Source organism: Oxyura jamaicensis, chromosome 4, assembly GCF_011077185.1.
Source record: "Oxyura jamaicensis isolate SHBP4307 breed ruddy duck chromosome 4, BPBGC_Ojam_1.0, whole genome shotgun sequence".
Classification (NCBI taxonomy): domain Eukaryota; kingdom Metazoa; phylum Chordata; class Aves; order Anseriformes; family Anatidae; genus Oxyura; species Oxyura jamaicensis.
This window is the reverse complement of record NC_048896.1, coordinates 69,420,873-69,445,854: the sequence shown is the minus strand read 5'-3', so window position 1 is coordinate 69,445,854 and position 24,982 is coordinate 69,420,873. Positions and strand designations below refer to the sequence as shown.

The window sequence follows — 24,982 nt, the reverse complement described above, 5'->3', positions numbered from 1 at the left end:
AAAGCAAAATCCTTACGCATTTACCTGAAAGCCTTGACCTGTGCTACAGCTGACACAAACTCCTTGCTTCTCAGGGTTTCAATGAGAGAGTGAATTGCTGTTTCTGTGCTAGCTTGGGACGCCTCTGCAATTTCAATTTCTTCGATGCCACTGTCAGATGCAGACTCGGCCTCTTTCAGACAGGTCTCCAGGACAGCAAGTTCTTCAGACATGTTTATGACCTAAAACAAATGCTAGAGTGAGCTTTTCTAGTTCAATTATATTTTTAGCCAAATTAACTTTCAGCAGATCAGAAACATACATTTTTCCTCCTTGATGTAATCCTAAATGAGATACAGCAGAAGTAAATCCAAATATTAGCTTCAGTTGTTTAAGAATACAGCTAAGTTTAATGGCCCAAGTACTTATGCGAGGTATTTGGGCTTTCCCTGATGAAGTTTCCATCTTAGTCCTTTTAAAATTTGTTTTCAAAAATACCTTTTTCTCCTCACATCACTTAATGACAATTAAATTGACATGAAGAGTTAAACACTTTGGAAAGCACAACAGAAATTGTGTTATTACAAGGACGACCTAAACATGGAGGAAAAATCTGGAAGCCCAGCAGAGTAACTGTAATGCAGCCAATGTATATAACAGTATCTGGCTTTAGTTCCAACGTTTGAGTAAAAGACAAGGGCATACTCAGAGTATGATTTACAGCTGACTTGGAAACTCAGGCAAGAAGTGGAAGTGAGGTGATGCTAACCTTCCATAACATTATCCACACAAAATGAACTCACTTATTTGCAGCCTCTACAAGAATCTGGAAATCTAATCGAGGAACATGCATTTTTCTTTTTTTTTTTTTTCCCCAAACGTTTACTCCTGGTTTACTCCTAAACCAAAAGACTTCCATCCCTATTTTTTGTTTTCCTCCCTACTACATCAAGCAAGACATTTTTTTTTAATGCTACCTCTCTTTATTGCATTACAGTTCCACGGGAGAACGTTGAGAAGACATTAACAGCAGCATAACTCACTCAGATTAACCTGATTATCATCACATATGTACCACGTGCGCACAGCTGAATGACGCATTTCACTTCTAAAGTTAGTACACCTAAAAATCAAGCCCAAGACGTCCAGGATGCATTACTAACTACACGTAGGTTGGGGGACTAAGGCTGCAGTCAAACTGATTGGTGGCTGATGTGATGCACTTATGCAATCAGTTGGTAGTAAGTTACTATGTTTGTAACAGGAACCACTGGGGTGATGGAAAGGGGCTTCATCACAGAGCTCTGTTGATTGAATTTGTTGTACCTTGATTGCAGCTTGATTAGAATACACCAGGAGTGCTAGTGAAATATTTAAAGCCCTGGACTCCCTGCATTCCCGTCTATGTAAAAGCTTTCAGGTTGTACAAAAATCAACACAGGTAATTGAACGTCTCAGAAAATTCTTGCAAGTTCTACTTAAATCTTTTATTAATTGCTTATAAAACAGCTGGTACCCTCCTTCAGTTCACCCTAAAAAGATGTCCTGCTGATGAACACATTACCAAAATGTATTTTAAATGGTTTGGCTTTGAAAGGTCAACAATAAGTAGCTAAATGACGTGATTTGCCTTACCTCTGCTTCTTTTTTGATTGTGTTTACTTGGCTGATAAGTTTGCAGTAGGCTTGGAACAGCAGTAGCAACTGGAAATGCAATTTATATAGCCTCCGACACAACTCCAGCTCCTACAAATGTAAACAACGTTATTATATTCAGGAAGTGCAAAACACCTGCAATCCAATACAAGAAGCAATAAATGACAACTTCAGTATAGAATGTGCAAAATTAAAAGTAGTTATTTGGTTACTGAAGAAAATGCCAAGAAGATTTGCAAGCTAATGTAGCAAGAAGCTAATGAAAAGCAGATGAAAGCTTCATCCAGTTCTAGATTTATAGGTAGCCTCTCTCACACAGGTTAAAAGCTTACTTTTTAAATAAGTAGTCACATTTCCAAAAAGGAACAAAAAAAAAAAAAGGGATTCAAGAGGCACTTTAAAATGTCACGTTCCAAGACGGAATATCATACATCCCTTACTTCTATTGTTGAATTTTTACTGCTATAAATTCGAGAATATCCAAAAGTAGTTGTCATCTGTAAGTATGTAATCTTTCATAACTGCTGCTATAAATATGTAAGCATAGCCTATAACCTGGTCTTTAGCTTACACCTGCCTGATGGAATAAGAGGGAAATATTTGCATTCTTGGATGTAAGAATAATGTTTCCTTTGTGAAACACAGCTCTGTTACTATTTTAGAAAATGCGATGATATATTTTAAGGAAACAAAACAACAGTCGCTTCCATTTTTATGCACCTAAAACTAGTGGAGGTGCAGACTGTTAATACCGCTTTACATACAGACGTAAAAGCTATTTCTAATGGAATAATCATCTCTAAGGTTCTACTGACTACAGGATCCTACTATCTACAAAGAACCAACAGTTTAATGTGTTAGATTATGCAAAATTGAAGCACACAGCATTTTTGTAATAGTCTATGACAAGACATCACTATGTCACAAATGGACGAGACAGATGGAGACCAGTTGGTTGACTGGCACGGTTAAGTATTTGATAAATCAAGAACCATCACTTACTGCTAGAATTTCCATTTGCTAAGCAAGAAGATGAGCAGGTCACAAAAATACAAAGGAAGAGAAAAGATCAAGAATTAGTGTAGGAAATCATTTTAATTAGGGTAAAAGATGTCCCAGGCAAAATGGAGGATGAAGTACAAGTAACATGCTCCAAATATACCCTTAACAAAAAAATTAACAGACTGAAGTGAAATTACTATCCACTTGCTCCTGTAACTAACAGTAGATAACACTGGCTTTGTTGTCCCACAACAGGAGTAACCTACTTCACCTTACAATCCTTCCTGAGTGTGTAATCTTAAGCGTATGCAAAATTAAGAAATCAAAAGCAAGGACATTTAGGACTGGATGTCTGTCTTCTTACTTGTTCTGTAGCACTATAGTTTAAGCTAAGATAATGCTTTTTAAAATTTGAGATGCAATGTTAATTTGAATTCTGAACTTTTTTCCCTTGTTTTTAAGAGATTAGAAAATTCTTCATTTTGCTAAACTTTATTCTTAACACCTCATTGTGACAGTTTTTTGACTTAATTGCACTTGGTTTTACAAGCAATATCAGAAAAATGTCTGGGGAAGAAGGACAGGGAGAGAAAACATCAGAAAACACATTCCTCAGGCTAGGGACAGGAACTTAACTTCTGTGCTTTGTACAGCGCTGAGCATACTGATGGCATTTATGCCACGTACAATGTTCACACGTGTATGAAGATGCACCTAATATCTGATTCCAACAGGCAGAAGCAGTTAAGCTTTATTAAGCACATAACTATGCACTACATGTATAATATTTTTTAGTGTGCTTAATAAACTATGTGTATTTTTGTTCTGTACTCTGTGCTATCATTCATATAGCACAATTATATAAGCAAAAACTTCTGAGGCGCTGAACATTGCAAAGAGATATGTTCTTGAACTGCCAAAGTTGACAGGAATTTTATTACTTATTCCAATGGAGCACGGAGAGTCAGACTTTGAGAAATGACAGGGTCCGTTTGTTTCATAATTAGTCATTAAGACCCAGTGTTCTTCAAGCCAAGTCTCAGTATTGCTGTAAGCCATAAATAATCCTCCCCCAATCACACTGACAGTTATTCTAAAAATCCAAGAGAGATTTCTCCTTAAGAATAGCATTATGCTGCTTCAGTGACTTTCACACAATACTTGACCAGTTGTCAAATAATCCGTTTTTTCTACCTGCCAGTCCTGTAAGAACAGTGTAGCCTGAGACCAGATGCATTCTTTCAGGCTTGCATGTACGTACTAATAGCAAAAATTCAATAATTAGGTTTACTTGCAAGACTGCTGGTAATACATGAGCCAGAACACAATTCACCTCACTATTCTTAGCTGTATTTACCACAGTGCTAAACATTAGTAATACAACCTTATGCTGTTAGTGAATGAAAAATACATGTTGAATGAAGCAGCCCTGCAGCCCTGCTTTTCTGAACCAGACAACACTTAAATATTTTTAGCATTAACTGGTTGACTGGACAGACTTAGCAGCCCCACGCTCCATTTACACACACTTTTGAAACAACACTCTTACACCTGGTAACTTCTCAATCTCCATGAAGTCACTGTAAAATTGTTGTGAATAAATCTATTACTACCGTAAGGTGTAGATGTTTATGAAACAAAATAACAGGATTCCTCAATGGATACTGTAAGTTAAAATGGTTTTAAATGAACCTGCAGTGCAAGGAGCACATGAAGAAAAAATTGCCAGCATGCCTTGTAGGCTAGGACTGAAACAAAACAAAACAAAACCAAAACAGAACAAAACAAAACCAGAAAACCAACAAAAAGCAGGTCCCCACAAATAATCAGTAAGAACTGGTCACACAGCACCTTTACTGAGGCTGTCTTTAAACACTGCCAAATTGGGGAAGAGCAGACAAAACTGCCTCACCGACTGCTGCGTTCTTTCTGCACGAGCTAAATGACAGCCTGCATGTGGCTTTCCCTCCCTTTCTTGTTTTGTCTCACTATATAGCAGGAATAGTAATATTTAACTTCATGGTAATGTTTTAACATTTTCTTAATGTGTATGAGCAACATTCCGAACTGAAATACACAGAACTGAATACACAGACTGAAATGCATAAATGCTGCTTTTGAATCAAAATATAGAACATGTACTATTTTGTAATGCTGAGTGGTGTTACATATTTCTAAACGTGTGCCAGTCAGTATATGAAGATGTAAACTAAGTGTAAAATATACCAAATGTTGTGATCACAGGCAAAGCAAAAGCCCTTGCAAGTGGTAGCTAGCAGAAATCTGACTGCATTAATGAGTACGTTTGACTAAAAAAAGGAATACAATTTTTCCTTCCTTAGCTTGAATTTGAGATTTTGTCATAATGTCATTGTGAAAATATGAGCTAGCCTGCTATCTGCAATTCTTTCTTACATGTTTCACTGTTCTCATTACAGGCGGATGTAAATGGCAGATTCCTTGTACGTACTAATGGCAGGTTTTGGATCTGTTTTTTTAATCTACAGTGTCAACATTATGCAGCTATTGTTTAAACAAAAAAGCCCTGGTCCACTTGGGGAAAAGCTGTCACTTACTATAGCAATTAGTGATGTTAAACGTAGATGATGTCATGCAAATACATACAAAATATCAAGCTAATAGTAACAGGTCACTTCACCTGTTGTTGTTAGATGACAAAATGTGTTGACAGAAACGTTTCATGAAATTTTTGCAATACTGCTACTTTATTCCTTGTTCCTTTCCATCCAAACAACAGCTCCAGAAAGGTCATACATATTTATATAGTACTAATTATATTAAATTCAGTAGAGGTTTTTGGGTAGACAATTTATCTGAGCTTATACTCAGAAAGCTAATCTTTTTTCTTCTAGAAACAGCTGCATAAAAGTGGACTTGCTGGTATACAGATAGTATCTAGTCTGCTCATCTACTCAGTGTTATTAAGCCTAGAACCGAAGACTGGTCGCCAGCTTTTATTAAAAACAGCCCATTTTATTAGACCTCTACTTCATAAGAACCTGAGTTTACAAAAGATAGTACGATAACTGAAATGAAAAGCTTTTCATACAATTTTAATCTCTCTGCAAATGTTGGAGTTTTTGTGCAACAGATATAAATGTGTTTTTAAATCTCATATCCACGGACTCACAAATGAGATAAATGAGATGCACCTACCTGGGCATCCGTATTAGTGCCATGAATACCATCATCAGTACCAAATGTTCTTTTGCAGTCATCTAGCCACTGCAAAAAAAAAAAACAAACAAGATTAAATGTCTTCTGAAATAAAGCAAACAGAAGACTGTGGTAAAACTGCTTAAGACACTTCAGTAAGTCTTGGATATTCTCGTAAGAAATTGTGGTATGAAATCAACTGTTCACCAGTGTTGTTTCCACTATTGATTTCCACCCTGATGTATCACTTTACAGTTTTTATTGCATCCCTTCTGTTGCAAATTTCATGTACCTTCATCATCCCAGACGAGGATAGCACACTTCAATATAATTTGTGATTAAATTTGAGTATTGTTATATGGAAACACGGAGAAGGGGGCAGAAAATGGCATTCATTAAATGAGTTCCTATTTTCTCTTTAATTGCTGCACAAGGTTTACACCAACATGATTTCCCAGTGTTTAAAATATACCACTGATTCAAATTATGGAGTAAGAGTAAGCCTGTTGTATTTCTTTGGACTACTTTAACAACAGCAGGAAATACTGTTCTGTTGTGTAACTAGATGCAAGTGCAGGTTTAGTGGATGGAATGAAAAAAGCAAATTCTTCATTGTGAGTTTAGCATTGCCTCTGGTTTACACAAGCCAGGGAGATGAAGCACTCTCACATTACACAACGCGAACACACAGATTCCACCCTTTTCCATAAATACAGGGCTGCGTTTGACTCCAATTCCTATAGTGCACAACAAATATTATTAATTTCAGTGGATAATCTCTTCTAGCTTTGAACCACCACAGAAATTTAAAAGTGCTAATATAAAGCATCTGCAGGATCAGATATGTTCTTCTTAGACAATGTGACCTTGTCATCTCATCTACAGAGTGCTCAGCATATTCTTTTGTGCAGAGAAAACAGCAGCAAGCATGAGGTAATTTGGGCATTACTGAAATAGTAACACGTCACGTCGAGATAAAGTGCAGATTATCTTCTGAAATGAAGAACGGGCTCTATACATCCAAGAAAGAATAATTCAGCATACCATGTGCTTTATATCAGAAGTCTCACAGGAAATCTTAGTGACCTTTTTCTAACCTCTGTCTGATGCAAGAAAAAGAAAAATGTGATTTCCCATCTGCTCAATTTAATAAAGGTTACTTAGTGAATTAACCAGGCCTGTGTGCTTATCAAGACGAGAAATGGAATTCTCTAAACACTGTGGTGTCAGCTTCAATTAGTGACATGGATACCGACGTACACAGCAGACCTCATTTTTCTTTTTATCTGACAGCATTCATCAGTAATAATGGAGTAGGTTTGCACTGGAACAACTGCAACAAAAACAGGGAAGCTAGTAGTTGCTTTCACACCCTGCCCTTTAAATTTTTTAAAAAATCTTAATACCAGACTCAGTAAAGGCTATGCCTAGAATTTTATGATACATATATAACCTTGTATTTTTTACTTATCTGATCCAGTATCTTGGTCCCTAATATACAAGTCAAAAGCAGCTTCCCTGCCAGGGAATAGAATAGTCACCAGAAAGGTGACAAAATTAAATTATTTTTTTTTCAAAGCATTCAGTTCAGCACTGCAGGAAGACCTAAACTTTCTGTTTACAAGCAAAAATAGATTGTGTGACAAAATAATCTTCTTTATATGCTTGCTTTACACCAATTTGGTTTTCCTCAGGTATCTCCTACAAAGGTGTAGGGTGAGAAATATAAGATAGGGAAGTTTGTGATTCCTCTTGGTCATGGCATAGGTTGGTCTGACAGATTACTCCTATGGCAGACATCCCCCAAACTCCTATATTACCAATACCTTTCTCTTTCTTATCTCAGTGCAGAGATAAGAGTTTCAAGGGACTGCAGCCCAAGCCTCTTGCTGTTTTGTATTTGATTCACGTGAATGGGAATGTCAATACTGTACACAGCACTGATAGTGACAAACAGTATCTATTTATTATGGCAAATTTTAAGTAACAATTTTTCATTAAGGTTAATGTAGAGATTTTTCTAGTAGTCAATTCTAAAGGATGCTAGATGTGAATTACATTTATTTGTTTGTTAATTTGTATTTACCTGATTAGACAATATCCTAACTAGCATGGTATGATCATTTTCTGCATGTTTCTAAAAAAAAAATGAGGATCTGCAACAAGCTCATTATGTATTTTGCCTTAAGACAAAGCAAAAAAAAAATGACTTGAGAATGTCTCTTTCAATCATTCCCTATATTCTGTTCAGTAGGACAGAGTAAGAAAACAAGTGAAACATCTGAGAATTAGCTCTGGAGGACACTCAGTCTACATATATAATACACACAAAAACTGAGGACTAAGAACTAAAGAAATAAATCTTTCTGCATGGTACTGCTTCATTCTATTTATGAATGATTAAAAAAAAAATAAAAACTGTCAAAATGCTCTCAGCTATTTCACAACTCCCTTGATCCAGAGGAACCTTTTTCCTGCTCCATTCATTCACAAATACTGTGGCAGAAGACAAGCTGACTACAGAAATGTTACGAGACACCCTTCTGACAGCTTCACTACAGAAAAAAAAAACATTCTTTCTCTACAACATAATGACAGAGGCCACCAAACTGATATCCAAAGTACAATAAAATGTAAACAAGCTCATAATATCCAGCATGGATTTATATCTGTATGACACATTGCAGAGCAAAACTAGTTAAAAATAAGTTACGTGAATTCACAGCCATCTAAAAGAGAAACAATTTTTACTCACCCTTTGAGACAAATGAGCAAAACAAGACTATTTCTTATTACTAAGACAAACCATAGGCTAAACGAGGAGTATGCATAAACAGAACTCCTCCATGTCTGGAAGGCCACTGTTCCACACACCTGACTTCCTTTCTATTCATTCTGCCTCAACCTTCAGGTCTGAGACTATGGGGCAACTCAGCCTCGGTTGGGCTCTCTAAAATGAGGAAAGAAATGCATGGTTTTCTTACAGGACTTACGCACTGGAGGTTGTCAAACATTAAATATTATATGGAATAAGGTAATCTTGGTCAGTAGATGAGAGCTTTGTTTCTGATTAAGCCTAAATGGCAAAACATAGCTCATTGCATTAGACCTCATGAATTAAGTTTCCAAACAAACTGTTATTGTTACATAGCAAGGCAAAAAATGCAGTATCTTGCAGAAATACTGGCTTGGGTCCTAAAAGCAGTTCATTTCCATTAACACAATACTGTGTGGCATGCTTTAGCCTTGGTTTTGAGGAAACTACATTTCCACAAAAAATGTGGATGGCTTTTCTAGTCAACAGATCAGCTGTCAGCAAACTTTACAAGGCACAGGCCGTAGCTTCTTAATAAATTCAGTGCAATCAAGAAACAGGAACCACTTGTCCTGCAAAACACAGCTCTGCCAAGATGCCATGGTTTGAATTCTGGTTCTGTTCTGCATCACTCAGACTTGCCTGTATGGCCACTGTCATTGCCTGATAGGCTGCTGGCATCAGTAATAAATTCCTTCAAATGCATGTTTAGCTTTCCTAAGGATCATTTTCTCTCTACAGCAAAAGCTGTACAGAGAGGTCTCTCTCTGAAACCCTTTTCCCAATTCTAGCATGTTTATGCAATGTTATATACTCAAAGTCAGTTCCAGAATTACATGTAACAAAACCAAGTCAAACGTAACAAGAAAAAAAAAAAAAAAAACAGGTTCAGGTTACACACAGAACAGTAGTTAGAAAAGGAAACAGGATTTTAATTCAGATTTTTTTTTACAGTTTACTTGATGGTATCTGTGTTGAGAGATAAAGACCTGGAACAATTTATTGATTAATATGTTCTAGTGGTTTTTGGTTTGAAATACAAAACAGACCCACCTGTTCCGCAGCCTCTCTTTTGACATTATAGGTATCTAAGTGTTCTTGGAGCTCTAGAACACTGAACTTCAATGTTTCTAGCAGGCCACAAGACATTAGCTGAAAGATAAAAACAGTCAGATAGCATCTGATTATAAGCTATATAGTCCAATACTTAAATAATCATATAATATGAAATTTCAAAGCCACACTTGGAAAAAGCAATCAAATTAAGATCAGCTACGTGCACACTCTGAAATAGTAAATTAACAGTGCTGGATTAGCTCAAGCAGTGAACTGTTTCAATCCCAAAATAAGGGCAGTACCTAGTCAACAACTGAAAGAGTTATTTCAAAGGGGTTTCTAGCTTTTTCAAAAAGAAGAATAATTATCTGTCAGAAACACAGCTAGTATAAATAGGATAGTCTGCAACAAGAAAAAAATATTGCTGGATTTCTACTGTAGCAACCTAAGGAACATCCAGTGAGATTTACTCCTCCTTCTCAATAGGTGAACTATACCACAGCTTTGGTCTCTACAAGCCAGAAACTGTCAAAGCAAAAACTGTTGGATATTGGAAAAACTTTCTACCACTGATGTATTTTCCCATTTTCAATACAGTTTCAAAATCTCTTTTTCCCCTCAGGGGCTGCTACCTCAGCTTTGCTGTACACCAGTTCTTCCTGGAGCTGTATTTCCACTTAATTTAGGTTTTATTATTAATCCTTCTCCTATCGCTTCCTGTAATAATCGTATCATGCCATTAATATGGTGCTTTCTCGCTCACACCGGTCACCCCTTACATACATTAAGAGTCCTGCTCATATCTCTAATCTCTGGTGCCTGGTACCTCTTGGTCAGCCTGCAAGCACATGTACAAGGCTGTGATTACAAAATTGGGGCACAGGGAACAACAGTATCCCCAGTTACTCAGTAGGGTTGGGAACGATGCTGATGTGTATTTCCAAGTGCGCTGAGACTATTATTCTACCATCACACTAAGACACTGCTCCCAGCCTCAATGTCCACATCAACTGAAAGGCAAAATTACGGCTCTGTGGCACAATTCCAGTCTGTGCTCAACATGTGCAACAACATGGAAATGCAAAGGAAAACACTGGGCAGCCGGTATCAGCAAGAGGACAAAATCACACGTGAACCAGTGCTTTGAGGTTAACGGGACATCTTCCTGCTAAAAACTACTTTCTGAATGAATCAAAGGGCAAATTTGAGTCAAATGTCAATCTTGTATGCACGAGTAGACATCTCAAAACTAAAGATTTATGCAATGTTATTTTAGATTAGCCATTCTTTCTTAGTGAGAATTATTCTGATAAACAAGTTGATTACTTTATTTGGAAAGGGAAGATTTATCTATACAGCAATATTTGCCAGTGTAACAACACTGTGAATGTTGTGAGTGAATGTGTGTGTAGATACACACGTACCCATACACTTTGTATTGGGTTTCTGTGGCAAATGGTTGGGAGCAGGGGGGCTACAGGGGGGCTTGCAGCTGCCCCATGTCAGATCAGAGCCAGCTCCAGCCGGCTCCAAAAAGGTCCTGCTGGTGGCCAGAGATGAGCCATGGAGTGATGCTGGGTGGGCCTCCTGGGGAGCACATTGAAGAAAGGAGCCCCCAGTGGAGCAGATGGAGGTGGCTGGAGGAGGCTGCAGCCCATGGAGAGCCCCCACAGGAGCAGGCCCCGGGCTGGAGCTGCAGCCCGTGGAGAGGAGCCCACACAGGAGCAGGGGTCTGGGGGGAGCTGCTGCCCGTGGGGGACCCGTGCTGGAGCAGTTTGCTCCTGGGGGATGGATGGACCCTGTGGTACGGGGCCAGGTGGGAGCAGTTCTTAAAGAGCTGCTGCCTGTGGGCAGCCCCTGCAGGCTCAGTTTGGTAAGGACAGCATCCCGTGGGAGGGACCCCACGTGGAGCAGGGGCAGAGAGGGAGAAGGAGTGGTGGAGACAAAGTGCTATATACTGACCGCAGCCCCCATTCCCCTGCACCTCTTGGGGGGGAGGAGGTGGAAGAAAGTGGGTGGGGGGAAGGCATTTTTAGTTTGCGTTTAGTTTCTCACTGTTCTAGCCCACCAGTGATAGGTTAACAATTATATTAACCTCCCTATGCTGAGCCTGTTTTGCCCACAATGACAATTGGTGAGTGGTCTCCCTGGCCTTACCTCAATGCTTTAGCCCTTACCATCATATTGTCTCCCCTTTTTCCTTTGAGAAGAGGGAGTGAGAGAGCATTTGTGGTGGAGTTCAGTTGTCCAGCAGGGCAAAACCATCACACACTTGTGCATACTTCTATATATGCATATATTCTTTTATGTGTAGCATTATATATACATACACACATAAATATATGTATATTCACACACCCATGCTGTTCTAAATACAAACTGGTATAGCTCCTCTTGGGGCTTCTTATCAAAAATATATATTTTTGGTTAATTTATACTGCTTTTAAAGTGGCATAAGTTAAAACATATTATGCGTGGTTCCCTTGAAATGTACTGTCTTTATCATCCTCTTTTAGTCCCCGTATTCCAGAGCAAGAGCAAAAGAGCAGAGATGCCCCTTAGCAACAACGAAAAAAGCAGGTCAAGAGAAGAGCCTCATACTGGGGCAGGCCAAAGATCAATCTACCTCAGCCTCCCATCTGACAACATTTAATAGCAGCTGCTTAAGGAAGGGCGAAACAGGGCAAGTACGTGGTGAACAATTTGCTCATTTGTTCCAGAATGCTTTCTTAGCCTCTAACAACACATTGCTCTATGTATTCAAAAACCTACTCAGGGCTATTTCTTTCACGAATTTGTTTAGTTGCTTTTTGAAAACATGAACACTATGCTATAAAGAAGCATGGGGTTTCAGATGTTGATTATTAAGAACCACCTGTCTTTGGTTTTGTGTGTTTTCTAAGCCACTGCTAGCTTAATTTGATCCCCTTCAACATCAAAGAAGACAGCTATACGAACATTTATGTACAGCTAATGTTATCTCCTAAATGGCTGAAAAATCTTAGCCTGCATACTCATGTCTTTCTTATATGAAAGCCATTCCACATATCTCATAATCCTGATTTTTCTCAAAACCATTTCAACAGTGTATTATTTGAGGGCAGTGGACAAGAACTATCCAAAACATTCAGGATGTAGGGCTATCAAGCATATGTATGTTAGCCTAATGATGTATTCTGTTTTGCTGTCTCTTTTCTTAATTACACTAGCAGTTTTGTTGTTCTGTTTTGACTGCCCCAAAACTTTGAGCTGATTTCTCACATCAGGATTTATTATAACCCAAAATTTCAACTTGCATAAAAATAAACCATTCAAAGGCTTCATTACTTTTAGTTAGAAAGTCTTTTTCAGGCATCACAGAATATATGCATAGACAACACAAAAATGCCAAAGATGCTATGGGATAAATGGTCTTTGAACAGCAAGATGAAGAAAAAGCATGCAGAATAAATATGAACAAGCAAGAAAGCTGAAGAACAGCAAGGGAATTTAAACAATACCTAATTTGTTTAGTCACTGTTAAAGCTGGAGGTTTTTTATGGGTTGGGGGGTGGCTTTTTTTCTTTTTTTTTTTTTTTTTTGAGAAGATGGATTTCATACTTGTGTTTTCAAGTGTTTATGATTCATAGTGGCTACTAACATTTTAATTCCTTTCTAATTTCATTTATTAAAAAGCATCCTTTTTTTACATCCCATAATTATTCAGATAATGTTTCAATTACTGACATGAGCACAACCTCTCAAAAGGCAAAAATATAATTAACATTTTATTCAAACCTTTGACAACATTCCCAAGCATTGCTATTTTTCAAATGTTAAATCATCATTTTATATTTTACATAAAAATGTGTAAGTAGACATGTTTTTAAGTATTAAATTTATGAGATTTTTACCGTTTCTGCATCCACAAAGACTGTTGGGCATTCTGAACATAACATCATCACTTCCAGCGAACTTTTAAATTTCTTTCCAATGCGTTGTAGGCTTTCACCAAGAAAGCTGACTGAATCATTTGTTATAGCAACAAACTTCCTTTGAATGCTCTAGAAAGCAAATCAGAAAAAAAAAAAAAAAAAAAAAAACATTAATTTTATAACACTACTCTCTTTATAAGGTGTTTTAGATTAAGCATTTCATGGCAAATTTCCATTATGACAGCACAGTTTTAGACATTAAAGTACAAAGTAGTATATAATTTGTGTATTTATTTAAAACTGGCTCTGAAAAAGTAATACATGAATAAGTAAAAGAAAACAGCATGTAACTACAAAGATAATTATTCTTTTCTTAACTAGCACTTTAACATCAGGATATCTGAATGACTATTTGTCTTTGTGCAGTACTAATAGTAGTTCCATTGATTTTCAAGTGCTTGTGTTCCAGAAGGTTATACACAGAATTTTATGAGTCAGGGTAAGACCTGTGTAGTATCACGTGTGTCCAAAACTGCCACCTGCAAGGTGTTCCTCCTTCTTCAAGAATCAGTCCTATGTATATCATGTTCAACTACACAGACAGTAGGCATGGTCTAACCTGATGCTTTACTATACATTATTCCATAAACTTAGAAAGTTACATGTAGAGTAAAGTTATATGAAGATGGTATGTATGGCTGCAAAGTTAAATACAGTTAGGAGGGCAGAATGGAAAGGTCCAGTCAAACAAGGCCTCCAGGGTCTCATGTTATTATTTTAACCCTTCTTTGTGTTCAGTACCAACTTCTCAGAAATGCATCTTTGCCCAGACTTCAGCCTTGTGCTGTTTCCCATTCTCCCAGAGCACATGCCTTTCCAGCTGACTGATGGCTACTCTGTCAAGCCATAGAAGGTTTTGCCTTTCCTTCTAGTACCCTCTTGTTGTGGTTTAACCCTGTTGGCAGCTAAACATCACACAGCCGTTCGCTCACCCTCCCCCCTCCCTCTCTGGGATGGAGGAGAGAAACGGGAAAATGAAGCCTGTGAGTTGAGATAAGGACAGTTTATTAAGACAAGAAAATAATAATATTAATAGTACTACTACTACTACTGTGTACGAAACAAGTGATGCACAATGCAATTGCTCACCACCTGCTGACCAATGCCCAGCCTCTCCCCGAGCAGCCAGGCCCCTGTCCTGGGTCTGTCCCCTCCCAGCTCCTGCTGCACCCCCAGCCTGCCTACTGGCAGGACAGAGCGAGGAGCTGAAAAGTCCTTGGCTTGGCATAAGCACTGCTCTGCAGCAATCAAAACATCAGCATGTTATCAGCACTCTTCTCATCCTAATCCAAAGCATAGCACCCTACCAGCTACTGGGAGGAAAATTAACTCTGCCCTAACGGAAACCAGGACACCTCTTTAACAAGCATAAGAGAATATGAAGTGCTATCTGTGTAACACTCCATTTTCACCACTTTCAAATAATGAATGGTTGTATAAAGCAGCTAAACTTAGATATTATACAGATAAACTAACCCCCTGATATCTAGATAAAGCAAGATGTCCGAAGTCTAAAGCTAGTAACAGAAATTTCACAGCACTGTGGCAAAATACTTAATTCTACTAAAAAGAAATGAAAATGGGTTATTCTGTGAATAAGACAGAGTATGAACTCCTCACACATAAATTACTTCGTGGTACTGACCCTAAACCTGCTCATGGGATAAAATGGTAGTATGTTAGTGTGGTAAAACAAAGCAAGCCTTTCACTGAGAAGTTTATTATGGCATACCAAACAGCAGGCAAAATTAGCTCTGGAGAAATAAGAAAGGGTTGGAGACTTGGTTTGTAATGCTTAATCAGCTATAAGCTCACTTGGCATTTTGCCTGTAAATAAAATGGCATAATTGTTCTCCTCTCATCCTCATAAGAAGTTGCCAACAATAATATACATCTAAGTGGTCCCACTTTGAAAACATAAAAAACGCATCCCCTAAACATAAGGTGGAGGGAGACAGAAAAATTAGGTCACAGACATTTCATGCTGGATGCTAAATCTGTGAGGTAAATGTAACTTCAGAGACATTTGAAACTTCCAGCTTTAATGGATCTCCTGGTGTTTCAATTCAAGAAATTCTCACAAGACAGATGAAAGATAAATTCATTAGTATTTGTCAAGTTGTGATTCCACAATACTGAGTCCCATAGAAAACCCAGGAGGAAATCATTAATCCTGTAATCAATCAGCACAGAGCTTGGGTGATGTTTATAAAATAAAAAAAGGAACACAATGTGAATTAGGAGCTTACAAGAAATACTGAATAGCTTTTTTTTTTTTTTTCCTGAGTAGGATCTACCTCTCTCAGACAATGAATACAGAAGATATCCAATGGAAAAGTAGCGTACAACATCTACTTCTAGTAATGTGTTTTTTGTTTGTTTGTTTGTTGCTTTGGTTTTGGTCTGCTTTTGATTTGCTCTCTAAGGCTTCTTGCTACCAGTCTTAACAGCTTCTGTATTTACAGAGGGGAAGAATAGTTTTGAAAAGAGGAATGGACTTCAACCAATCATGCATTTGCAATTCACTGACCTGAAACAATCTTGAGAAGACATGAAATGTATAGACAGCACAAGAACCATCTGTATCTGATAGCATTTGATTGACGTGGCAACGCCAGGCTTCTTCTTCATCATCATATGCCACTGGTTGGAAAGCTGCCAATATGGCAGAAAGAAATGGTGAAGGAGGTGGGGAAGTTTGCACTTCTGGGAAACCGTCCTGTTCTTCTTCATCTTGGCTATGAGTAACAAACAGAAGTTTATCCCTCAGTAAATTTTCAGGAAAAAATAAGACTTCAATATTGTGTTTTGTAAAATAAATAATCAAATAAGGTAATTATGAACCAAGGAAAGTGTAGAATAATATTTTTTTTAAAAAGTAAAACCTTTTCTACTGCAATATAGAAATATAAAAAGTTGTTTATAAGTTCAAATATTTATGTTATTAAAACATGCTATTTCTATGCACATATACAGACAAAGGGTTATCTGTAGGTTACAGATAGCTATATATAGCACTACATATACACACATACCACTCAGAAATTGACATTTTTGTGCCCTCAATTACAGAATTAATATTCATTTCTTGAATTTTTATTCATCTAAACATACAGTCCACCAGTATCTATAACAAATTCTAGCTTTCCTTAAGATAAAGGCTCATTTGCCAGTTCAATAATATTTTAGAACTTTCTTAAGTAATACCCTTGAGTGAATGGAGATAGATTGGAACACTTTCATTTTTATGGGCAATCAATTTAACAGGCCTTAGTCTGAAGAGCATTCTGCAGTCACACTTTCCATTAGGCACTAAACCTCAAACAGAAAAAAATCAAACTATAAATTAATCAATATCAGTAATTACAACCATTCATCTGTTAAAATGTTGTGTATTATAAGGAATGACACATTTCTTTTATTCAAGTGTTCTAATCTTTTCCTGCACGTTAGACAACTGCTTCTCTCATCACAGAGAAAAATTCTCTCATCAGAAGCTGCTGAAAAAAGTACTGAGTTTATTTGCTAAATAGGCAAAACCAACAATTAGATCAGATATGCAAGCACTGTTTTAGATGCCTGTACTGTGGGATTAATGAAAGAAACCGTGCCATAAGAAAACCTACTTTGATTCATGCACTGATAACATCTAATTTCTATTAGTTAGAACTAATATTAGTCTGACCTTGACAAACCAGAGAAGTCAGCTTCTTCTTCTTCACATCTCTCATCCAGCTCTTTCAAAGCAAGAGTGACATCCTCTTCACAGATAGACTCAGAATAGCTCTCTGGAGCTGCAGGCTCTGCCAGTTCTGGAGTCTCTTCCAACTCAAGAGGTTCATGACAGACCAGACAGTCTTGTTGTTCTTGTAGTAGATACGACCCAGTGTCTTCACTAGCAGTGCTAACTTGTTCATCCCTTACTGCTGAACTGCATTCCTGTGAATCAAATAGACTTTTATTACTTTTATCATCAGGGCTTACGCCTTCTTAACAGCTTTTATTATAGTAAACTAACAGACTGATAAAAACAATTGTTTACAAATAGCCATTTATACTTTAAACATTCAACTCTTTGGATTGTTCAGTTTTACTTGACCAAAACCAAGCAGTCTAACATTTGTAACATCGTTCAGATGACTATCCTAGAATATGACTTAATAATAGCAAATACAATGTCTGAAATACATTCCATTAATTCTGCTGGGGGAACACTCCCAGAAGAATATGTGCAAACAGCCTCAAACATATTTAGATCACAACAAATACATTCAAGACCTTCATGTTTTACTTGTCCAAGTAAGGACCAAAATCACTGCCTCAATATTTGCCTCTGAGGTCTGCTACCACTACAGAAAGTTTCTTCTCCTTTCAACTCTCCTTTTCATCAAGCTCCTAAACCATAACTGAATAACAGATAACAGAAGAACAATGGAAAGGGACATTCCACTACTTCTATTATATTGCTCTTATTATTAAAATGGGAAGCTTAAAAGGTTTAACTCTGAATCTCTGAACGAAGACTTTCAATCACTGGCAATAACAAGGAGATGATCTTTAAACTCAGGAAGGCAATATTAGACTGACCCTTTCTCCCTTCTCTTTCCCTCCATTAGCATCATTATATTCATTAAAATTACTTTATTGAACAGATGAACTTAGATTTAGTTAATTTACAATGAATCCGTCTGAAACCTTTTACTGGATTTTTCTGTGGAATAAAAATGACACCTTCCTGTAACTGCTGTTTCCTAAAGGCAAAAATAAGCATACATTTTCAATCTTAACGCGTTGTTCTACCTCTGCTTACATAGCAAGGACTAGTGAACAAACTTTTGGGCAGCCTCTAAGCATACACATTTCATGGCTTTCGTCTGTCTAAACATATCCTTTGACAAATAACTATACATATGCTAGAGGAACAGACAAATCAGCCTTAAACAGAGCTACATAATTTTATTTCATGGTGGTCCTAGTATTATCTCACTTTGACTAGGATATTTCTACATGTGACACTGCTGTCTTTTGACACAGCTAGTGACCCCACTTCTAATGCCTCTTCTGTACAACTTGAATCTGGAATTTTACTGCATGAAACAGCCGTTCTTTTACACCAAGCAGCACACGGGCACACCAGGCATTTTTACAACAGCACAGCAAAATACCTTGAATTGAAGCAGTGGTTCATTCCTGTTATAGATGTTAGCGTATTACCGAAAGTCAGTGAATGATACACTTGAAAGTATCTTAAAAAACAAGATTTAACATGATCTATATAGCTGATAACTCCACAGAACCTAAGGAAAATTCCTTCTAGTAAACCATTCCCTCATAAATCTACAGTACAGGTGAATAAAATAGAGAATAATTTTAGTAAGAAACTTTCATATACTTAGGCTTATAAAGCTTATTGTTCAAAATTGAGATATTCTTGTAAGCTGAACCATAAATTGCTAACTGGAATGTGAAATACTTTGTCTTCTTTGTAGAGACATGCTATTACTGGGTATTATCCAAACACATTTAAATAAAATATTTACTCAACTCTTTAGCAACCCTATAAAGATAAACAAGGAATTCAACTGCATCTAACCAGCAAACATACACAAACTTACACATGCTTGTTTTTAAATAATAGCTTCATTTATTCTACTTTAGGCAAATTTTGATATATATTTATCTGTATAAAAATATTTTCTGTAACAGACACTTGACATGCAATTAAATGCTTGCATTGAAAGAGCTATATGTCAAGTGTATGAGCACAGGAAAAAACAACGGCACCACACTGAGTTGCACAGTTCAAGAATTCAGAACAAAATTAGTTTTTCCTGGCGTTAAGAATTTTTCAAAGTGAGTTGATAGTATGTATATTTTCAAGCTCATTCTGTCAAAAGACAGAATTTTAGCAATAAGCTAGACAGCTAATTCTTGTGGAGAGGTAAATTTGAGTGTTTGACCGAATCCCATATTCTAGAAAGCACAAACTAAACTTGGAACACCTCACATTTAGGAATTACATTTATATACATTTGCAGTCAATATTTTTCCCTTATGCATCGCACTGATCTTGCCATCAGTCTGTACATCTGAGCCCCTTCCCAGAAGGGAGCACTGTACAGCTAGAAGCAGCCAATCTCTTATTACTGCCTGAACTTCATCAAACTCTGTCAACCATATAAGGTCCCACAAACAAACTCAAAATACCTTGAGTATTTTTTTTTCTTGTGGAATATAGCATCTTAAAAATGGAAGACTTAAAATTAAAAAAAAATCAAAAAATGTCATTTTTTTTCACTGAAATTTCAAAGTAACAGCTGAAGCACTGTGAAGCACTACGAATAAAGAGCAGTGACAAAAAACTTCCAAATCCACACATACTGTATATGTAACACAATACTACCACTTTCAGTTTTAACACTGTTTTTTCAGTTGGTTTTTCAGACTACACACTCTGAGGTAAATACACAGAGCTACTGTTACACAGCAAAGTGCAATACAGTCTTAAGTTACAGACCTAGACCTTGATCAATACTGTCAGACTTCTGTACCATTGAGGACATATGTCCATCTCTGTGAATTTATTTATGAAATACACTGACCTTTAACTATACTATGTGCAGTCTTTTCATTCTACAGATGAAGAAAAAAATCTCATTCACTTATCAGCTGTTGCTTCTGATATAGCACTTTTTGCTTGATGATGCTTAGTCATAAAACAATTTTATGGCCCAATTTAAAGGTATTGATTATTTTTATTGCTTTCAATATTTCTAATAAAATATTGCAACTTTTTTTCCATGAGTGTTTTACTTGGATTATCAAAAGTTTAGTGATCTTATAGAGGGAGCTGCAGAAGAACAATGAAACCAAATATAAAGGCACCGTTAGTAAGAAATAAGAAAACAAAAATGAGTTACAGTTGAGAATGTACCACATGGGCAAACAACAACGAAGAGAAAAGTTCTGTTGTGGTGAATTTGATTCTATAAAAAACAACTTATATCTTGCTTCTCCCTTCACTAAAGGAATGATTTCAAATCTTAAAGTATAACACATCTATATTAGAAAAATATTCATCTAGATTATGGGTTCTTCATCACTCTGAACTCCACTGGAACAAAAACACAGTTGTAGATAAACAGATGAAACAGTAATAGAACAGTCTAATGGGCGATCTAAGAACAGATGCTCTAAAAAATTGAGAATTTATAACAATTTATCAACTACAATGTAACCATATTCCAATGGCAAAACATGAAAAATGTGGGGGAAAGCTGCTTTATATGAGTCATAGTATTACAGTTTTAGAAGGGGAGGATTTTACCACAGAATAGCAGTCACTCACACTTCCTCTCTGAAGTATGTTTTTTGTTCTTTCAATTATTTTATTTAAATTAGCTAAGTGGTTCGCTTGCTAAAAGCAGCGAACAGTTATACTATAGCCTTTGTTCAGAAACCCCAGTCAGTCGAACTAGGAATGTTTAAACCAAGTTGGCTGAAGACATTCTTAAATGTAAACTGTCTACTGGTTATTCAAATGTTTTCTGAAAAACTCAGTTAAACTGAATATTCTGTTAAACTAGGGATTAGCAATGCATTACCAAATAAAAATAATATTGCCAGTCCCATTTTTACATGAAGTGATAAAAAGTCCACCTAAAACAAGCCACTTCAAATTCATGGGAAAAAAAAAAAAAAAAGCCAACAGAGTTTTTACCTCCAACTGCTAAACATCATAGGAAATGTAGCAGTTGAGTTATTTCAATTGAGTTTTGCTATTTTAAATTATTCACGATTTTAAAAAACAGAAAAAACTGAAGTACTCACAGATTTGCAGGCGGCCATTAGCTTGAAATCTGTCTCACTCCACACAGGCCTTTTCCAAAAAGTATACCACTAGCATCTGTGGTCCTTTTTAAAGGATTATTTAATTGAACCAACTGCTAACACAGCTGGCCTGAGGTTTTTTTCCCACATAGCACCAATCACATTAACCCAAAGAAAGCAAACAAAGGAAATAAAAAGTATTTGAAAGAAAATTTTGCTCAAGGAGGATTTCAACCGTATCAAGGAAAAGCATCATGAATATTAGCCTATTATCATTTGGCACCATGAAATGTTCATTATCAGCCCTTCAGGAATATTTTTAACCTGTGGTAAGCTCCCTGAGTCTATCACATGTAGTTTTCATTCTGAGGGAACATTTTATAAGAACATTCCAACAGGTTAGAAATATTAAAAGCAAAATCAAACAATCAATGTAACAGATGAAAATTCAGTCGAAAAGAAAGCAGAAGTTGCTACTAAATACTAGAAGGAGCCCAAATCAGCCATGCACCAGCCCACATTTCTCCCCACCTCAGGCAGCTGGTTGCTAGAGTTATCTAGAGAAGCCTCCAAACTTGGGGTCTCAGTTCTTATTTGAAGCACCTCTTCTGTTCCCACACTGCTAGTGGAGTCTTGAGACTGAAGTGATAAACCAGCATGATCTGATATTGTTTCATCTATGGCAGAATCACTGTTTAACTAAGAAAAGAAAGAAACATTAAATTCTTCAATTCATCAAACATAAATTACAGAAAAAAACCATTAGTTTTAAAATAGGCTGTTTCATTATGGTTAGCTATTTGAATTTATTCACAAGCTTAACAGCTCGATACTAAAAACACTGCAAGAATCACATACATTTCTGCAAGATTTAACTTCAAAGACAAATTTGAAGTTATCCCTGAGATCCTGAAAATAATTTCCTTTCTTCAGAAAGGTCTTTGGCACAGGTAAATTTCTAGACAAAGCACTGATCAGCAGAGCTCTTTGTTATGGGAAACAATGCAGACTTTGCCTCAAGCCTGAAAAGGGGCATACCATCTTTGCTGCTCCCTTTTCTCCCACCTTTCTTCCTAATTCATTTATGTAATGCAGAGAGACTTCTGAATAGCCTATGTTCTTGATTTTCCTCATTTATACATAACACACACTTCAAAATGCATAATCAGATTAGCAATTTCAATGGTTAAACACAATTGAGGCTCCCATGGGATCATTTACTGCTCTTGTCTTTATTTAATATTTTGAGTGTTTTTTTTTTTGAAGCTAAGAATCCACAAAGACATACTTTATATGTAACATGCAATTTTACACTTAGATTTGAACAATTATTTTAAGTATAAAGGCGCTGAAAAGATCATTGATTTACTGAAACTATAAATCTGCTATGTACCACTAGGAGAGTAATTCTTTTCCTTCATTGATGTTAAAGTGAAAAAGTAGCATAGACATATTAGTTTTATTCAAGGCCTTTGTTCCTCTGGATAAGAAGTGTGAGCCATATAAGTATGGCTCATTAAAAATGCAGGTAAAAACGTAGGTTCTCAGATTCCTTTCACAGTAAAATAACTTACCATCTGTGATCGAGACAGTATCTGACTTGCAGTCAGTGCTGCTTCTTCTTCTGAAGACTCATCAGTATCTTCCTGGTTGGTCAAGTTCAAGCTGGGTGTGCTACCAGAGTACTGACATTCTTGAAGAGACGGTGTGTCTCCTTTGTCAATACTGTCAAGAGAGCGCCTACGAACACCCCAGTTGAAGTTGTCCATGCTTTCACCCTGTAATAAAAAAGTTTGCAGACATATATTATCTTGAAACTCATACATATAAAATTAAAATACAAATACAACGCAGACAACACAAGTACCAAATGCATTATGAACAGAGTTTCAATCAGCCCTTTAATTTTATTAAGAGTTTAAATGCCTTACTAAATGATGTTTGTAGAGAAATTAAAATATATGGTAAATGAAGTAGAATTCTTGATTATCATCTTGGGAAGTAACTCAATCTATAACCTATATCAGTATCCATTTTATGTCTCTGACTAGAAAGTACAAACACACCACAGACAACAACACATGAACAAGCCAGGGCACCAGGCTGCAACTTACCTGCAGCTCCTGGTTAGCAAAAAGGAAAACACATATAATTAGAAAGAACGAGGACGAACACTTAAAGATACTCTAGAGCCACGGAAAAATGTTTTATTACATAAGATTTGCAAACAGTAAAAGACTGATTCAAGCTCTGAAAAAAGCTTTAGTCAAAAAGCTAGTATTTAAAATAATTTTTCTTTCTAATGGGAGACTGATTAAAAATAAACTGATGACAAAACACCAAAACCAGCATGCTTATGATACATTTTTCTTGTGTAACATGTAAAGCCACAAACATTAGATGAGATTCTTTTAAGTAACACACATGAATCTAAAGTGACCACATTCAACTGACAAAGCATCATCAACATTAATTATATTCAAGCTGCAGAAAAACTGTCTTTGTTAATTGTTCTGTCAGTTACTTTGCATCAATTTTAAGGAAAGCACCCTAAACATCAACAGCTGGATCCTTTCTAGTTTTCACATTTTAAGGCTGGGATACTTAGGTTGCAAATATCCAACATACTAAGTGGCATCCAGATCTTAAAACACTATTTTTTAAATTCACAAGTACAACAGTCATAATTGATTTTCTCAAGCATTTTGTCAACCTTCAACAATACAATCAGTTATATAGAAAACCTGATCAGTTCACTTTGCCAGTCTACAGCCAGTCATTAAAATACCACCTCTAATTCCAAGTGTACACGTATGGGTTCTAAAACTGCTAACAGAATGTCTCTTGTGGTGAACTAAGATGGTTATCACTATATTTTAAATATGCAGAGTAAACTAAACACCTTGTAGTCTCTCTCCCTCTTAGTGATTTGTTTTGCTCCACAAAACGTAAAAACTTATGCCAAAGCAAAACAATCCCAACAACAATAAGGCAGTACTTCTGTAGGCAGAAGCACTTAAGTTTAATTAGCAACAAGGAACGTTTTGCATTTCTGGTGAAAAACTAGGCATTTCTTGTATCAAGTGCAAAATTTATATGTAAATTAATATGTAAACCTTAAGTGTGTATATTCTCTGCCTTTTTTTTTTTTCTCTTCAAGTAAAGCACTGAATGCTGCATACAGGCATGTAATGAGAAAGTTGAAGAGTTTGGCAAAGTTTTTAACTTTTGGCATCCTACCTGCAAAGCCTCATCTAGGTGTTAATATAATATTTGATTATTGAGCCTTGATGGTTCTGAACTATTTGAGTAGCATTCAATATAGGAAATTGTATCTGTGTAGGCTGTGGTCACATATGCAATAGACTGTAAGGAGCCTGTACTTCTCCTAGAACATGCAAATACTGGCTTGAAGTGAAGCAAGCAGGAAGCATAAGAAAGTGAGAAAAAAAAATGAAATATTATGGGGAACAAAGCAAGATCTCGTAAAAAG

At 36.6% G+C, this 24,982-nt stretch overlaps 1 protein-coding gene across 16 annotated transcripts in view; it reads right to left on the bottom strand.

The window, feature by feature from the left end:
* The window catches only part of FRYL (FRY like transcription coactivator), a 174,695-nt gene that overhangs the window by 2,436 nt on the left and 147,277 nt on the right, over window positions 1-24,982 (bottom strand). For 10 of the 16 annotated variants that reach the window (XM_035324906.1, XM_035324904.1, XM_035324905.1 and 7 more), the window contains 11 exons: window positions 23,604-23,612; window positions 23,064-23,267; window positions 22,021-22,188; window positions 17,345-17,598; window positions 16,190-16,397; window positions 13,579-13,728; window positions 9,683-9,781; window positions 5,815-5,883; window positions 2,638-2,655; window positions 1,615-1,725; window positions 25-221 (listed from right to left, as the gene is read on the bottom strand). In XM_035324906.1, coding sequence (XP_035180797.1) covers window positions 25-221; window positions 1,615-1,725; window positions 2,638-2,655; window positions 5,815-5,883; window positions 9,683-9,781; window positions 13,579-13,728; window positions 16,190-16,397; window positions 17,345-17,598; window positions 22,021-22,188; window positions 23,064-23,267; window positions 23,604-23,612 — 1,487 coding nt within the window. The remainder of the gene's footprint in view (window positions 1-24; window positions 222-1,614; window positions 1,726-2,637; window positions 2,656-5,814; window positions 5,884-9,682; window positions 9,782-13,578; window positions 13,729-16,189; window positions 16,398-17,344; window positions 17,599-22,020; window positions 22,189-23,063; window positions 23,268-23,603; window positions 23,613-24,982) is intronic. The other 6 variants (XM_035324895.1, XM_035324896.1, XM_035324908.1 and 3 more) reach the window with 3 other exon arrangements.